Genomic DNA, 19,195 nt, shown 5'->3' on the forward strand with positions numbered 1-19,195 from the left:
CGAGATCTACCTGAGCTCGAGGCTCCCCTCTCTTCCTCCAAACGGGAGGGAGCCCAGGGCTCAAGAACCTTCGAGCTCAGGGCTCTCTCCCGGGACAGCATGCCAAACTTGCTTATAATCAATCATCAGCTAAGTGTGAACTCTTGAAGTGAAGTTTATTCATAAACTAATTTCGAGAGGAGCACGTGATTATGATTGAACACGGCTGGTCCTGCATTAGCATGCTTGATCCACCAATCAGGCCATTCCTAACCACTATAAAGAGCCAGGGTTTTTTCACTACAGTCATCTTCGATTTGAAGAATCCCCCCTTCCACCCCTACCTTTTCACCTTTCCCTCCATAGGGCAGCACGGTGGCTCAGTGACTAGCACTGTCGCCTCACAGCAAGAACGTCACCGGTTCTAGTTCCTTAACAGGCCGGTGGTCGTTTCTGTGTGTAGTTTGCATGTTCTTCCCGTGCTTGCGTGGGTTTTCCCCGGGTTCTCCGGTTTCCTCCCACATTCCAAAAACATGTACAACAAGTTAATCGTTAAATCTAAATTTTAATACAGGTAATCTAATAATGCAGCATATCTTTTAATAGCCTTTAATCTTAATCTTTAGCTATTATAAAAAGGGGAGTTGTCGAGATCTACCTGAGCTCGAGGCTCCCCTCTCTTCCTCCAAACGGGAGGGAGCCCAGGGCTCAAGAACCTTCGAGCTCAGGGCTCTCTCCCGGGACAGCATGCCAAACTTGCTTATAATCAATCATCAGCTAAGTGTGAACTCTTGAAATTGTTATGATTATTAATTAAATAATTTTACATTGTTATCTATTATTTTTGACTGCTCATTATTTTATTACACAATTTGAAACATCAAAGTTGACACTACTTGGATTAAAATTGCTTTCTACGCTGAAAGAAAATTACTCATTGGATTTACTAAATACTTTAAAGGTAACTGTTTGCAAACAATTTATAATGGCAGAATTTAACCAAACACATCAAGTTCACTGAAAAAAATGCTTTTCCTAGAGGTTTTGTCTTGTTTCTAGTCCAAATATGTACAAATTCCTAAATCAAGAAGCAGTTTTAGACAAGTAAAAAATGTTGTCTTGTTTTGAGAAATAATGTGTCAAAATTCAGCGAGTTTTTCTTTAAAATAAGCAAAATAATCAGCCAGTGGGGTTAGCCAAAAAATCTTGTTTAAGATGCCCTTGTTTCACACAGAATTAGGTCGGTCTTTAATCTCTAAGTATGCTCCATATGTATGTAATGAGCTTCAATATAGCCTATACTACATATAAAATCTGTACCATCGCTCAGTATATTTAAAACTATATTAAACACTGTCAATATAGAACAGTGCACATTTTTATAATTGATTATGGTTTATACTATTTTTGTGTGTCTTTGTGTTGTATTTTTATTTTTTTGTAACTTTGTCATTCATTAGCACTCCCTGGTAGAAGAGATATTTTATCTCAATGGGACATTCCTGGTTAAATAAATAAATAAGTTTTGCTTGTCTAGAAAATGCAATGGGACATTCCTGGTTAAATAAATAAATAAGTTTTGCTTGTCTAGAAAATGCTTGATTTAAGAATATTTAGATATTCAGATTAGAAACAAAAAATCTAAGTAAGAAAACTATTTTTTACAGTGTTTAATTTAAGTTGTTTGTTTAAATTCAGCCCCTATAAATTGTTTGGAACTAGTTACCTCAAAAAAATAAATCCAATGATTAATTTTTCACACATTTTAGTGCCTTTTTATTCTTTTGCAGGTCCTTTCTTACATATTTTTCACTACAAATATCACGTAGTGAACATAGTATCACTATAAAATCAGATGCATTTCAAGACATTATACACATTATAAATACTGCAGAGTACACATAAATACAATATAAGCACTCCAGGGCTAGTTATCACATGGGGAAGTTGTTACAAGGGCTCTCAGTAACTATGAGGTTTTGACTCAAACTGCAATTAAACAAATTGTGTGTTTTCTCTACCAGCGGTTTTGTGTGTTGGTTAGACAAGATTCAGCTGTATAATTAAGGTAGACTTTAACTGTAAGGTTGATCTTTGTTCTCAGGATAAGGGTATTTTTGTCAACTGAAGGATAACTTTATTTTGAGAGTGAGATGTCATGTTGGTTTTAAATTATACGCATTTAAACTATATATTGAATTATATATTTAGCCGATAGGAAAAAAATCATGGACATTATAGTCTAGCTGTTAATATTAAAACTGACTTAAGAATGATATAAAACCCTATCCCAGATAAATATTCAGATATCTTTTTTTGCATTGTAGTAAGATTGTTAAATGTACTGTTATAGTGAGTTCAGACGGACTGAGATGAAGTGTGGGAGTTTTTCCTCATATCCGAGAACTGACTCAAGTACACAACTGCATCAGCGACGTAACTGGCTGGAATTATCGCCCATCCCAGAAGCATAATTTACACGGGCAAAATATTTATACAGAGGCGGACCGAAATCACTTACAACAAGTCCATTCACGAAACCGAGTGGAAACAACCCACGTCCCAGTCTGCAGACTTCTTATCAGTACAAGTACTTCAGAGGAAAGCCGCTGGTTCCTTCAAACATCTGTGTTAAAGAAGCTTTCGGCAGCATCATGAACGTTTTGGCTGTCCTGCACTGTGTGATACTTATTTCAGTTTGTGAAATACTTGGAGAACATCGAACGAGCGGTGAGTGAATTATAACGCATTACCCAACTATTTAGTTGTGTATTTGAATTTAACCGATTTTTAAATGTGTTATAATGAGAAAACAGCGCTAAATATGGTATAAATGTTATCATTTACTTACTTTAAGTTCAAACTGACCGCGGTCGAGCAGCTGTTGCTATGGTTACCTCCTCACTCACATGCAATTCCTGTTAGCAAGATCAGAAATTGACTGAATCCTGTATAGTAAATGTTCACAACTTTATTAACTTTAATACATTTAAGACCACTAAGTTTATTAACTTACTTCCTTGATTAGTAGCCTACATTAACAAGCAAGCAAGAAATAAACGGAAAGTTAGTGCCCTTTCCTGACGAAAATTAGCCAATATTATATTGTAAATGTTGTCGTTTTTTTTCTGTGAGATTGAAAACCAAATATTACCACAGTTTTACAACAAATATTTTAGTTAAACAGTGTAACGCTGATAATAGTTTAAATCGTGTAAAGTCCTAATGTTTGGTTACCTGTTTTTATTTTCCTTGGTGAAAAAACAGCTTAAACCAGACTGGTTTTAGAGGGGGTTTCGGCTGGTAATCTTCCAGCCTGACCAGCTAAGACTAGGCTGGAAATGCCTGAAAACCAGCCTGGAAATGGCCAAAACCCTTCTAAAACCAGGCTGCTAAACCAGCTAAAACCAGCTAACTAGCTTAGGCTGGTTTAAGCTGGGGTTTTTTTTCAACAGGGTCATGGCCAAACTATAGTTAATTTTATACGGTTTCAGATTTTTTTAAGGGTTCAGAAACAGTCAACAGTTGATTTGAATGGTTGTTTTACAAAGTCAGATCCAAGAAATGTAATCGAGTAATTCTGTTTTTACAATTGCTGAAACTTGTCAGAATCAGTGAAAATATTAATTCCTGATATATTTTCCTTGCGAGAAGATATGTCACATTTTTAGAGAATATGACATTGTACCATGTTTGTTTTAGGCATCAAAGAGTTTCCCGTCAGTCTGTGTGAAATTAAAAAGGAATGAATGAAAGACATAACTTGAATAATATCAGGGTGGATTAAATGTGTTTTCGGTCAGTCTGTGTGAAATTGAGACGGAATGAATGAAAGACATAAATAATATCAGGGTGGATTAAATGTGTTTTCATTCTGTGTTTGTGTATTTAGCTGGCATGTGCTGGTTGCAGCAGGGTCCGGAGCACCGCTGTGACATGGTGCTCATGAGGGGTGTGAGCAGGGAAGAGTGCTGTGCTGCTGGCCGTCTGGACACTGCCTGGTCCAATGCTAGTCTGCCCATCAATGAAGTCAGCCTGCTGGGATTCCTGGGAATAGTTTCCTGTAAGCCGTGTAAAGGTACAGACTCGTATTTATCCTTTGTTCTAAGATCTCAGCAGGCAGACATGGTCCTCCTGCTGCGCAATGTTCCAACTTGTTGATATCAGTCAAAGTCCTCTTGAGCCGGTCAGTACAGAAATCCGTATACACATTAGAGAACATTCCTCAAATTAGTGCTGAACTTGTTTGGAGAATTTTTTATCTAATGTGATTCCTGAGTGATTTTTGTTACTTTCTCTGGTTGTTATGGAAAGCATTCGCTACTGTTCGCCAGGTGCGTAGGTTTATAAAAGGGCTCCAAACATCTGCTGTCATTAGACATTTTAAACATTGAGTATTATCGGTGGAGTAAACAAGTTAGCCAACATAGTAATTTGAATGAATTTCTTCAGCCCAGCAAGCCCACAGTCATGCTCAGAATTGTAGTTTTGTGGCTTTTACTGCATATCATATTAGGTTTGTGGTAATCTGCATGATAGCATACTCTTAAAATTCACTTTTAGCAGATAAATGCTTATAAAATTTAGAATCATTCTCTTTCAGGCAAGTCGTTATAGTCATTCTCATTAGGCACTCACTCCTTTCGTCCAATCAAAGGCATTTTTAAATAAGAATGTCCCTCCATGTAAAGCTGTAGCTCAATTTTGCAAAAATAAAAATATATATTGTCATATTGATATATGGGTGTAGCTTTTTGATAATGTAGACCCCACAAAAATTTGTTTGTTTGTTGATCATCTAGCAAAATCCACATGAAGAAATCTGTCCTCATTGAATGAAATTCTATAGAAATGAATGAATTTCACTCACAATATGTTTACTCATTCATTTATCCAGCATATGCTTTACGCAGCAGATGGCTTTCCAGCTGCAACCCATCACTGGGAAACACCCATACACTGACTGCATTACTCTTGCAAAATAAATAATGGACAATGATAAAAGTTAATGCACCTTAATCTGGCCTGCATTAGCAATAGCAAGTTTAATTCCTCTTTACAAAAATTGATATAGAAATGGCTGGATTTTTAATTTATTTTTCTCAAAACATTATTTTCCTAAAAAAACTAAATTATTTAAATATTTTTATTCCTAAAACATTAAGCTATATTTTCATTATGCCTAAAATGAATAAATAGTTTAACATAATAGCTGCAACTTCTCCCCCTTTTCTCTCCTCCCTCTCTCAGCGTTTGCTCTTTCACAATGCGTATTGGAAAGCAGACTTGTTTTGCCTTTCCCTCTCGGAGATGACTGAATTCCAGCACACCGCAAAGAGAAATGTGTGCCACATGCTGGAGAGGTCTGGTCCTCATAAGCCTCAAACACAATCAGCATCATTAGACACTTGAGGAGGGCGGGGAGAAACACTGGAAGTGAAAGTCTAATATATTGTTTGTTCCATGGCGTTTGCTTTCCATTATCATAAAACTGTATGGACTAGCGGACCCTACTGTGTGACCTCACCGGCCTGTTCTCCATGTTAAACGCTTCAAAGCATTCCATAAAGCTCAACTCACGCTTAGCGTCTGTCCGGCGCATTTCCTTACATTTGTTTTTTGGGGGCAGACATGGCAGTTCGTAAATCATGTGTGACTGCCGGCGGATCTTAAGGAAACATAACAGGGTTATGCTGGGATTTTCAGAAGGGCTGGAGGTATCTGGTTCGGCCTTGAGTGATTCTGTTGGCTTCCCAGGGAAGGGGAGCAACAGGATATTAAAGGACTTGCAGGAATGGAAACCAGAAGCTAGGACAATGAGGTCTGAATTGTGGAAAGCGTCTCAAAAGATTTCTGATGTGTTTTGTTTTCTCTGGTTTCAGAGACAAATAAAGTAGAATGGAGGGTTAATGGTTAAATGTGTCAACGGATGACCCATTGGTCTCCATCATACACCTGGGGCCAGTTGCACCAGCAGTGCGTAAGTTAAAACGTAGCCTAGTTGTGACTTAAAGGGACAACTTACACGTTACCAAATATTTTTGTTGCACCACCAAACTTTGTTTAAACGTAGCACTGCGTTCCAACTAAATCTTTATGGCAGCTAAATCTGTACGCCATGTATAACGGTAGAAAAGATGTGACCGCAAGATTAGTTTACATTGTGGAGCTCACGATCATAATGAAGAATGATCTCCCCCTCTACTCACAGCCGTATTTTCCTCTCACATTGTCTTAAGAACATATGGTGCAACCATAGTAAGCACAAATTTAGTTACAAACTAGCTAGTAGTTACTAAGCCCCAAGTGTGGACCTTACGTTCCAGTTTAAGAAAGAACTTACGATCAGCTGGTGCAACCCTACCCTGGTGCAGCGTGGTGCAACAACAAGTGTTTCATTTTCAGGTCTTGCTCTACGTTTAAATAGCAAATGCATTTGTGCATAAAAGTTGCTTATAACACACACAAGGATGCACAGGAGTATTTTTAAATCTGAAAGATTATTATTATCTACTTAAATATAAAAATACTACGTCATCCCACAGCTTCTTCACCTCATGGGTTTTGGAGGAATCCGGCTCGTTTCATAGAGGTCTGCTTGCACAATTTAATCTCGTGCACGAGCATATCCATTTCCTCGCTAATAAAGCATTTAGTTTTTCTGTTCATGTAAATAGTGAACTCTTAAGCAACTTGTTCTTAAATAGAATGGCAGGTGATTTGATTAATGCACATAATGGCCATAATACACCAATAACTCTTTAAGAGAATAAGAACAGTCCTTTCAGACTATGCACTAGGTGCACCAACAGTTTATCCTTTCCTTAAAATAGCAAAAATGATTTAAACACAGTGTAACTTTATCTGTGCCATGCACTTTAGACTATGTGATTAGATCATTTAAATAGATCCTATTAGCTACGTTTCCATCCAAAGACGCGAATTAAATTTGATTCACAAACCTGGAATATCGCATATAAGACTAGCGAATAAAGCAGCGTTTTCATCCAACTAGTCAAAAAGAACAAAATCATTATTCCTGATTAACTGGTGCCAAATATCAAAAGTAAAAACAAGATTTGCTGTGGTAGGAGAAGCTGTGTCAATCTTTTCTCCATTTGAAAAGTTACTTGTGCCTCAGAAGATAGTATACCGACGCACAATGAACGCGTGGTGGTGATTAAAGGCATGATCGTGGAACTTGAGTCCTAGTTCTGGAGGTAATTAATAATAGCTCTAATAGTGAAACGGTTAAGGCATTTTAGAATGACCAAAACAACATTTCAGATGTTTTACAATGTGCTCAGCCTGCTGATTTGTCCATTCACACACATCTTTATCATCACATGATCTCTTATAAGAAAATTAATTGACTTTCTTAATGCACATACTATAATTTGTTTGGTAAAAATATTTCCATCGTACTTTTCTTATCGAATAAAAAGTTTGTTATAAGTATGTTTTCTTATGTGCATTTTACAAATGGATTTGCATCGTGGTGTTTCCACCAATCGTAGGTGGATGGAAACATAGCTATTGACCCAATCTGTAATTGATAGTATTAGGATACATTTTTTGACAAGGCTAAATACAGGTGTAAGTCTACTTTAAAATATTTTGAGTTTTCCACTTTCAGCCACTACCGAAAGTAGTCAAAAAACATTTTGATTGGACTGCTCTGTTGGAGAAATTCTGATGACAGAAGTCCATGTGTCCGGGGAATTTCATTGAGGGAAAAATTAAAAGATTTTCCCAATTGGTCATCCTTATTGAATGTTACTTAGTGTGATATACACTTCTGAAAATACATAGCAAAATATCGCTAAAGACACTGCACCTTTAATGAGAGGGGCATTCTCAGTCTTAAAAGCTTTCGATTGGATGAAATGATTGAGTGCAGAATAAGTCTTCATCTATTTCTATATCTTCATTCATGTAAAACAATGACTATAACTGTTAAAAATGATTTGAGTGTGTCCACGTTTTACTACTCCTAGTGGTAGTTGAAGTCTCATTATTTGGATTGCTTTTGTAGAGTCATGTAGCTGTCTAATAGATTTTAGTAGCCACAAAAGACCACATGCTGACTGTCTGAACACAATCATTTTGGGACTAAAACAAATCATTCTTTGCTGTGTACCACACACAAGCATTACTGTCTAATATCTATAATAGTGCCATACACTTTCCCATAGTCTCAAAAGGTGCATAACATTGGTTCATTCACTTGGTCACCAGAGATGCAGTTGAAATTATGTAAATACCAGGTGGAAACAGTAAATAATTTCAACTGACCATTTAAATGACATCATTGAAAACTAATAATAGCAGGCAGTCTTTGATATTAGCATGTTGCTAAGCTAACCCTTGATACTCAAATATGCATACACACATTTAGTCATTGACATTTTTTCATTAGTTAATGAATTGCAGGTTTACTTATGCTCTACATTTTCTCACTTTATCCACTTTCTTTCATATACAGAGAACTGTGAAGGAGTGAACTGTGGCCTTGGAAAGGTGTGTAGAATGAAGTCAGGACGCCCACAGTGCGTTTGCTCTCCAGACTGTTCCAACATCTCCACTAAACACGCAGTGTGTGGGAGCGATGGGAATTCCTACAAAGACGAGTGCGCGCTCCTGATGGCTCGCTGCAAAGGTCATCCTGACCTGGAGATAATGTACCAGGGGGAATGCAAAAGTACGCTTCTTGTTTTCAAGTTCCACATGCTGAGTCTATTATTTGCTAAGATGTTTTGAAGTCAAAAGCTTTATGTTCAGATTATTATTGAAGTAAAAGCTTTCATTTATGGAAAAAGTGCACTTAATTGGATCAAATAAGCACTTGTCCTTCGGATTTTTAAACAGTATTCGCTGATAATGTTATAAAAACAATATTAAGTGAACAAAAGGCATCTTGAATGTGCTAAATAGAATACACATCCATTACTTTTTCTCATACTTAAATGCATTTTTCATTGATGTCAATTTGAAATAGTTTAAATAATCTTTTATCATGATTACTTGATTGCGACATGTTGATTAATTGTCTAAAGCATATAAAGTACTTTAAGTTGATTGTAATTTTAACCCAGCAGGCACACAACATCATAAGACAATAATATTAGGTTCGATTTAGGCATGGGCCGGTAAAAGATTCTGATGGTATGATAACCTTGGATAAAAATATCACGGTTTCATGGTATTGTGATTACTGCTCTAAAATATATTCATTAAATATATTTTAACATTAAAAAATTTTGGGTAAAAAAACAAAAACTTTTTCCTCTTTGAACTCAATATATTTTATTTTGAAAAATGTTTCAAATATTTTGTAACAGTAAACATGTCTGGCTAAATAATTCAAATAAATTATCGACTTGTGCTGTCTTCATTAGATTCAGAAACACAGATTTCTTTACACTTTAAAATGGCATCTTTGGATATATTTTCTGCTGGAGATACTGTCCATAAAAAAAATTAAAAAAAAACGTTTTATAAAAAATCGTAACGACATCAAATTACGCTAATATATGGTTGATTTTAGGTTGTGTTGGAAAGTGACCTAACACCTGATAGATGTCAAAGTGGTAACGTCCACGCAACATCAAGGTGTAGCATGATTAGACGTTGATATTTAGTTGATTTTAGGTTGGATTTTGGGTTCTGACAACAGCCTGATTTTAATTTCCAAACAAAATCCAATGTCTCTATGACGTTGGGGTACAACATCAATATCATGTCATGTTGACGTCCTGTGCCTGCATGGTAACTGTAGCGTTAATATAAAATACTAAATAGCAACTTTAAACATATAATGTCTCCCATTTAAAAATTAATACAAATTTATTTAAATACGTGGCATACAAATTTCAATAGAAACAACACTTAATATTTAAGGGTAAATTAAATATAAGTATGCCAAAGTGTACTTCTTTTTCACAAGAGTGTCCAAAATTCAGCATCTGAAATGGTTTATCTGAAATTCACTGATGTAACTTATGACTCAAACTGTTAAAAACTGCGAAAAAATTGTTTATAATACCCAATTTTTGGGTCTCCTATATAAAGAGCAATAGTATGTTAGCAAATATATATATCAAAAAAATCCATATTCCAACATATTTCCTAACAATTTTACCATTCTTTCAGAGTCCTGCTCAAATGTGGTATGTCCTGGTACTCATACCTGTGTGACGGACCAGACTAACAGTGCCCACTGTGTCATGTGCCGCACTGCACCTTGTCCGATGCCCATGATCACCGAGCAAACCATCTGCGGCAATGATAACATCACTTACCAAAGTGCTTGCCACCTGCGTAGGGCAACCTGCTTTTTGGGTCGATCCATAGGAGTTCGCCACTATGGACACTGCAGAAGTACGTTTCCTTTTGCTATCAATCATTGACGATTACGATACTTTCACACTGAATTCAATTTAACCTTTGCTTTGTCCTACAGGTAATGAAGCAAGTGAGGAAAATTCACTCTTCTGAGGATGTCAAGACAGATCCTCTCCTTGTATATATTATGATGGCACATAAGACGTGAGAGAACCTGTTTGAAACCATATCACAACACGGTCCTCTGTACCAAAGAACCACTAGTATTTTATAGGCATGCAATTCAATACTTAAAGGAAACGTGTGGTTTTTAACAGGAGAATTGAACTGATGAATTGACAGTGTGCATATTGTAAATATACTACAAGCTACTATTTATTGGAGAAAAGTTAGGAAGTCGGTGTTATTTATGTGTTAACACGTTTGAGACACCATATATTCGTACATCAGCTGCCTTTCTCTATGTATTTATTGTGGGTTTTGCTTCAGTTTTCATGTATTTGTCAGAACTGAATAATGTAAACGTGCACGACAGGGTTTCCGTACCTTTGAATCCTCATAATTACTGAACAGAAATGACTAAAACATTTTTTTTGTTTTCACAAAGAGCTATTTCTTGCCAAATAAATGTTTTTTTACATTACATTTTATGGTATTTATATTATTTTTGTACTAAATGTATTATATTATTTTATGTTTTTATTTAAATGATAATAAATAATAATTCACATGCTTTGTCAGAAATGATTATTTTAAATTATATTTCCCTATTTTTAGTAAGGCCTCGGAAACTCTGAGATAAGCATTGTGTATGCCAGACAGAGTATGCAAATAGAAATTGTGTTATTTATTTTTATTTTTTTATGTTTTTTTATAATTTCCAAATCTCTTGGGATTGGGATCAAAAACAGCTCTATTTTATTCGGTACACTCTCAGAAATAAAGGTACGTGAGTGTCACTGGGTTGGTACCTTTTCAAATGGTACACATTTGTACTTAATGGGTCCATGTTGGTACCTCAAAAGTATATATTAGTACCTAAATATTTTAAGGAAAACACTTTTGCACTTTTAATTACTAATTTGTATCCTTGAAGTATTAATATGGACCTTTACGGTACAAATTTGTACCTTTTGAAAAAGTACCATCTCAGTGACAGCTCTTGAACCTTTATTTCTGAGAGTGTAACAGAAATGTATGAAGCACAGCTCACTCAAAAATCTATTCAAACCAGTCTGTCATCTGTTTGTCAGCTTGGCAAATTCACAACCAACTTGAACAAGCAACATCTGTTTCAGGAAGTTTATCAAACGAAATTCCAGATTAAAATGAATGATTACAAAATCTCACTGTTTAAAACCAGTCAATCCGCTAAATGTGCTTAAGCAACTTGAACATGAGCAAAATTCAGGAACTTCTTTGGCCTCATACAAAACTTCACGTCTTAAAATGTTTGCCTTTTCAACCGAAATCTGTTTCTGGAACTGTTTTACACCTTCAGAGGAAACTCCAAACTTGTTTCTATTGGAATTAATGGATTTTGAATACAAAAGTCAGAGATCTGTTGGTCAGTGTGGCGAGTTTGTGATAGCAACTTTAACATGAGCAAAAAAATTTTTGGGAAATATTATTGGTCTGATATGAAACTCAGCTTTGCACCCTTCCCTTTGGAGAATTACTGGAGTTTGTCTAAAAACTTTTGACCTTTCAACCAATAATCTGTTTGTCAACATGGCAAATTTGCGTATGTTTTTGAGCTAAAAAAATTATCAGATTCAGACCAATCAATAATCTGTTGGCCAGCAATGCCAAAAAGGGTTTAGTAACCTGATTGAGTCACCTGTGAAGCCCTGTCTACATGAACAGTACATTATTTCTACTTCCGCACAATTTATTCTTGTTGTCCCTACACAAATTGATTAAGTTAACCTTTTAACAAATTTATGTGGATTGAACATAAAAAAATTAAGTTGTCCCAATAAAATCTCAAGATTTGTGTTTTTTTTTTAGCTCATTTTAAATAAGTAGTTTGAACAAGTTAAAAAAAGATTATTTTGTGTGCAGATAATTATTAAAACCACAAACGCAATATCAGGTGCCCAAAACTATTTTTTTGAAAGCTCCTACTAGAGTGAACTTTTTTTTTTTTTTTAAACTCAGTAACATTGTGGTTGTGTGGTTAACAAAGATTATTACCTTCATGACGTCTGTGTGCATTCTGTTCATCTTTTGTTTTACGTCAAATTATGCACCAGTATCTTCTTTTGCAGACTGCTGATAAGGTTGTATCACCATCTGCTGGTCTGGATGACAGTGCATCTGTATGTGAATGGAGATTTTTTTTTTTTAACAAATTAAGGTCATACACACTGGGTTCCACACAATTTCTTTATTTAATCTAAGTGCGCTTTATTTATAAACTAATTTGGAGAGGATCACATGCTTTTGATTAAGCAAGGTTGGTCCTGCCTCAGCTCCACATATTGTGCCAATCAGATGAATACTGACACATTATAAATAACCATAGTTTTTCACTTCAGTCATCTTCATCTTGAAGAATTCCCCCTTCCACCTCTACTTCTTCCCTTCTTATAGGGTGGCACGGCGGCCCAGTGGTTTTGACTGTTGCCTCACAGCAAGAACACCAACTCACCGAGCCAGTCTGCATTTCTGTCTAAATTTTGCATGTTCTCCCAGTGCTCGCATGGGTTTTCCTCGGTTTTCTCTCACCGTCTAAAGATATACATCATAAGTAAATTTACTATTCCAGGAGGGACACCCGCGCTCGAGGATATACTGAGCTTAGAGCTCTCCCCCAGGACAGCATGCCAAACTTACTTTATTATCAATCATCAGCTTAGTATGAACTAAAACACAAATCTATTATCGGGTAATAATTTTTACTATTTTAAATTGAAATTTAAAAATTAAGTTGCCCCTAAAAAATTAAAGAACCATGTTGTTTCAGCTCATTTTAAATAAGTAGTTTGAACAAGCAGCAAAAATATATTTTTGAGTGTACTTGTCGACATGGCCTGCAATGACTGGAATTTGACAGTTTAAAACCAACTAATGATCTGTTCAACATAGCAAATACATGAGACCAACTTGAACATAATCAAAAACTGTTTAAGGAACTTTTTCATCTTAACTTAAAGTTCAAAATTTACAATGCTGATTTAGCTAGCACACATAGTCCTAATTTGAACAATTAATCTACTGAAAAAGTTAATCTACATAAAAAAAAAATGTTGGTTTTGTTAGTCTTTAAACAAAATCTCACCATTTGATTTTGCTCTTGGATGGTAAGTCTTCTCTGATGATGTCAAAAAATATGAAGTGTAAAAAAAAAAAGATCAGTTAGTCATGACAGCATGTTTTTAGTTCATTGAAACATATTAAACTAAGTTAATAATGTTCTAACTTAATTTAATAAGTTACGCAAGCTGTTTAAGTCAGTTTAACATAATATTATATAACATAATATATAAAAAGTTCAATTGACTCATTCAACTTCAAAATTTAAGGCAGTCGGCGCCGGTAGCCTAGTGGTACTGCGCGTTGACATATAGCACCAGTGTGCTCGTGGCGACCCGGGTTCGATTCCCATCTCGAGGTCATTTGCCAATCCTTTCCCTCACGCTGGTCCCAGTGCTTTCCTGTCTGAATTCTCTACTGTCTTATCAAAATAAAGGTGAAAAACCCCTAAAAAATAATTATAAAAAAAAAAAATTAAGGCAACCAAGATTTTTTTTTTTACAGTGTCTGCTCAAAATTTTCAGTTGGAAATAATGTCATCAAATAAAAAAAAAGTCAAAGATTTTCTACCTTGCATGACATTGCAGATATCCCATGTTCCTAATAAATTTGATTGATTTTGCTAAAAAAAATTTTTTTAAAAAGTGACAAGAATAGTTAATAACCAGAACAACTGCAACTTCACCATAGGTACAAAAAAAAAGTCAGCAAAATCCATGTGGACGAACATTTCAAATTCTTATGGACATGGGAGACTACTTACTCATTGAGATGAAGTGTTGTGAGTGTACTGTTTGTATTCAGAGGGATTACTCAGCCAAAACAGCTACGCTTCCAGGCCAACATTGCGCTGACATGAAGACCAAACAGAGCCACCCACCGAGCAATGAAATTACCAGCTACAGTCTGATGGCAGCGGTTTTTATGAGAACGCTGGGACAGTCAAAGAATGTACAGTACACTCTACCGATTTAATGGTTTTCACATTGTCGGGTTGTGTTTTTTTCATTTTGTGTGTACAAGTTTTATGGTTACTTGACCTTGTTGTATACTTAAATGGTCATACAAAGGATTTTTGTGTCTGAGAGTTTGTTTGATTCCAGGTCAATTAGGGTATTAAGTAAAAACGTGGTTTGGTTATATGTCTAAACCATCATTGTACAAGTTTCTTGCGAATGTAACCTTTCTTTTCTTTAACCTTCCTGTCAATACAGACCCTTTGCAGCATCTGAAGTATGCATACTGTTTATTCAATTGCATATTATTGTATTGTTTACTTGCATTTTTTTAATTAAAACACAAATCTAATAATTTTGTGTCGATAAATGACTCTTACGATTTTTGATATTTGATATGATTTATATCAGTGCACTATTTATTAACAATAACCCAAAATACTAAAATAGACTTACAAATTAAAATTTGTTTCTAATAAACCAAAAAAACTTTTGGCTGTATGTTATATGATGAGATATTTGCAGTTTCAAACACTTAAAGTTGGATGTAACGAATAAATTTCATTAAAAAAATGAAATAAAAAACATTTATTAGGCGTCCAAAAGGTGCACCATACTACTAATAATAATAATAAAAAAAAAAACATTTAAACAAAAATACAACTAATGTAAGCAGAAATTTAACTAGTAGAAAATAGGGAAACACTTGATAAAGTATTATAGCCTACTGTACTATTCACTCTTTAAATAAATCTCACTATCAATCACATTTTATCATGGCAACTAAATTACGTGAACAAGTCTCTGCTGTCTTCCACATTGTTAATGAGATTTTGGAGGACATTTTCCCTGTCATCATCTACATTTTGAGGAAAAGCTGTTCCACAGGGCCCCTGGACACTCGTATTGGCATGTACAGTGTTTTAACAAGTACTATAGTAAAGTACTTCAATTAATCTGTTGTGGAAATCCAATTGTTGCTATGGTAACACAAGTGTAATATAAACAAATTAACCAGTGCTCTATTTTTTTTTCTTTTTTTTTTTTACAATATAGGCTATATTATTTTATAATTCGCCTCACAACCGGCACGTTCGCTCGCTCGTATTACATGAATGCGCTCTCGTACATCCATCTCATGAACGTACTGTCTTCTGCCATTTTCTTCTATTTGCCGCTTTTCATGCTTCGCGTTAGGGCTTAACGTTACTGTGAACCGGACTGAGCCAATAGCCTTGGACTTGGAGCTCAGAGGCTGAAATCATTCCGCGTTCAAAGTAAAAAGTTCCAATCGCCAGAGGGAGGTTAATGACAACACACATGTATATTCACTCACCACGAACAGGAAATAGAACTGCTGCATTTTTTATTTGTTCATGTCTTGCGGGCAAAAAGTTTGTTTTGTAACGCAAGCGCTACTGAACATGTATCAAGTAAAATATTACTGAAAATGTATTAGTAATGCCTTACACTACTGCGTTACAGGAAAGTGTAATACATTACTAAAATACATAACTTTTGTAATGCATTACTCCCAACACTGTATATGTGTGTGTGTGTGTGTGTGTGTGTGTTTATATATATATATATATATATATATATATATATATATATATATATATATATATATATATATATATATATATATATATATATATAGCTATGTGATATTTTGCCAGTAACATCACACAAAGGCCTCTTCACCAAGTGTGCCGCAAGCCTACGTTTGAGTGAAGGTTTCGGCCGTTAGATCGCCCCCTGGGGGCTGGCTGCAGTACAAGTCATAAAGCCCGCCTCCTCCGTGTTAATGAAGGAGACTTGAGCCCAAATAAAAAAAAATATTACACTTGCAATAAAATGTCCCGAAAGATGGTTCTGGTCGATTAAGGCACTGGTTATTGTGCTGAAATAGGTGCAGATCTTCATTTTTGAAAACAGTTTGTTTTTAGCAGTAATTTAATGCTGGGCGTGTCATCGTGATTGACAGCTGTGATTGACAGTTTCTCAAAGCGCGGCGTCTGAGCTTCGGCAGGAGACTGAAGTAGACTGAAATGTTATTATTCGATTTCTGTGTTATTTTACCATGACAAAATGAGTTCAGCAGTAAACTATAGTTTCTGACATACATGATCCTGGTGGAACACTGTTTATTCGCTAAGTTCAGGGCTTTTTTCGGGCTTTATTAGTTTGCTGATACACGCCTAGCCACCCAGATAGCAAAACACAGTTCCGGCTAGACTCTCGCCTGCCGGAGACTTATCTCTTAGAGCTCAGACTGACTAATGTTACCTCTGCTGGACCTACTCCGGATGCCTGGACTCACTACCCAATTCCAGCCCGAGTCAATCGAGCCAGATGCGGCGGCCGAGCGAGCAGGCGCTGCCGCACGCGAGCCGGAATCAGCCCGCGACGCCGCGAGTAAGTTATGCGCTGCGGCCTGGAGCTGGCGCGATAGAATATATAAAACCCTCATATTTGTTAACGTTATTACATCCATCTGTGTTGATATGACAGCAAACGCATGCTGAGAAGTTCGGGGGGCGTAGTTGATTTTACATAAAGCGTTTGATTGGAAGCTCGACTCTGCTCATTTTCGCGGCTCCTCCTCTGGCTCCATCAGACAATCCTTCTGCGCATGTCTGGCTCCAATTTCAGCAGTCTTTTGCGACAGTTTGTGCCCGTCAAGCAGGCGTTTTGCCCTCAAGGCGTTCAATGGGAAAAGGGGCTGTCGCGTCGTCCATATTTTTTACAGTCATTGCTCTTCACCCTTCACATTTGTGTATTACCCACACACAGCCAACAACAAGCAGAGAGACACTACAGTTTGACAAATATTACTGTTGTTAGACAACAAAATGTACTTTTTAGGCTTTTTTGTCAAGAATGGAGTTGTTCAGTTTGCAACTATGCAGTTTATTTGTAAGAATAGTGCCTATTTTAAAATATTTACAATTTCTGAGAGAGCTCGTCAGCGGCCATTAGCCTGCCATAGTGTAATATCCACAAGATAGTGCCAGGACTGCATAATAAGCACTTGCTTAGAATAAAACTCTTGTGTGTTTTCTTGAGGGCGATGGTGAAAAACGGAAGCATTGCGGTTTTTAAGGTAGACCCGATAGAGTCAATAAGAAGCTGGATTAAGCCTCGTCCCTCCTTATCGCAAACTCAACAGCAGTCTGGTAGTGATTGTGTTGCGGTTTTTGAGATTAATTAATGTGATATTGTAACGGTTGCTTAATGTTTGATATGCATTGTGTATAAATGTCCCCTTTAAGACTTCTTCTGTGGTTGTTTTACCTTTGAGATGTGAGTATGCATGTATGGGAGCTTAGTTCAGTTCTGGTGAGCTCAGAGGAGAAGTGTGATGGTCGCTCTACCTCTGTATCATTCTTTTATTTTAAAAATGTAACATTTTATTTTGCGACGGATGTTTGAGTGTCTTTTTCTTTTGCCTACACATTATTGTTGACTGGCATATATGTAGTCGACAGCACTTGTGAGAAATGCATAAAGGCCAATAGGAAAAGCGAAATAGTTTCTGTCTCCTTTTTTTATTCCTTAAAGTCTCTGGGTAAACACTGGAGCTCCTGGCACCCGTCACAATACCAACGGCAACAGAGAAATACTGTAGACTGTAATAGACTGTAGGGAGATATCTCTGTAGACGGAGGACATTTCATGTCAAGTTCAGCCTTATAATGTTAAAATGTGAGCAAAATCAGCTGTTTTGTCATCACTAGACATTACGCTATAGAAAATCATTCAAACACTAGCTCTAAAGTGACGTTGGTGAATTAGTAACGACTTCTGCTGTTCTGACGTCAGCTGCAGATGTGAATGAATGGCGGAATAAAGTTTGTATTAGTTCCTAATACAAAAGGCTTTTATACTCTCTGTGTTTGATTTTCTTTTTTATATACAAAACTGTGTCGTCGAACTCTTGTATAAACACAATATCACACTTGTAGCAGTGCGATGTGGCTCTATATCAAAACTGGTGGGATGCTAAGGCACAAAGCAGTGCTGATATACAGCCATATCGCACTGCTACGAGTGTGATATTGCTCATATATATACACACACACACTTTTTTGGCACACCTGTCCAACTGCTCTTAATGCAAATTTCTAATCAGCCTAATCATGCCTTGTTTGATGCCAGAGGTCAGAGGAGAATGGCCAGACAAGCGGAGAGGAGATGATAGATAGGCAGCAGTAACTCAAATAACCACTGGTTACCCCTAAGCAATGCAGAAGAGCATCTCTGAACGCACAATTCATCCAACCCTGAAGACCACACCAGGTGCCACTCCTCTCAGCTAATAACAGGAAACTGAGGCTCCAATTCGCACAGGCTCACCAAAATTAGACAATCGAAGATTGGAAAAACGTTGCCTGGTCTGATGAATCTCGACTTCTGCTGCAACATTCGAATGGCAGGGTCAGATTTGGCATTAACAACATGAAAGCATGGATCTATTCTGCCTTGTATCAATGGTTCAGGCTGGTGGTGGTGGTGTAATGGTGTGGGGGATATTTTCTTGCCACACTTTGGGCCCATTAGAACCAATTGAGCATCATGTCAATTCCACAGCCTACCTGAGTATTGTTGCTGACCATGTTCATCTCTTTATGACCACAGTGTACCCATCTTATGAT

The 19,195-nt window shown here is 36.5% G+C and overlaps 1 protein-coding gene across 1 annotated transcript; it reads left to right on the top strand.

Annotated features, from left to right (window-relative positions):
* The first annotated feature begins 2,534 nt into the window (after window positions 1-2,534).
* fstl3 (follistatin-like 3 (secreted glycoprotein)) lies at window positions 2,535-11,053 on the top strand. The gene is made up of 5 exons (NM_001030111.2): window positions 2,535-2,709; window positions 3,872-4,057; window positions 8,465-8,680; window positions 10,132-10,359; window positions 10,442-11,053. Exons 1-5 carry the CDS (start codon window positions 2,634-2,636, stop codon window positions 10,474-10,476), a joined length of 741 nt encoding a protein of 246 aa, NP_001025282.2. The 5' UTR covers window positions 2,535-2,633; the 3' UTR covers window positions 10,477-11,053.
* The last annotated feature ends 8,142 nt before the right edge of the window (window positions 11,054-19,195 follow it).

This window comes from Danio rerio, chromosome 22 (assembly GCF_049306965.1).
Source record: "Danio rerio strain Tuebingen ecotype United States chromosome 22, GRCz12tu, whole genome shotgun sequence".
NCBI lineage: Eukaryota > Metazoa > Chordata > Actinopteri > Cypriniformes > Danionidae > Danio > Danio rerio.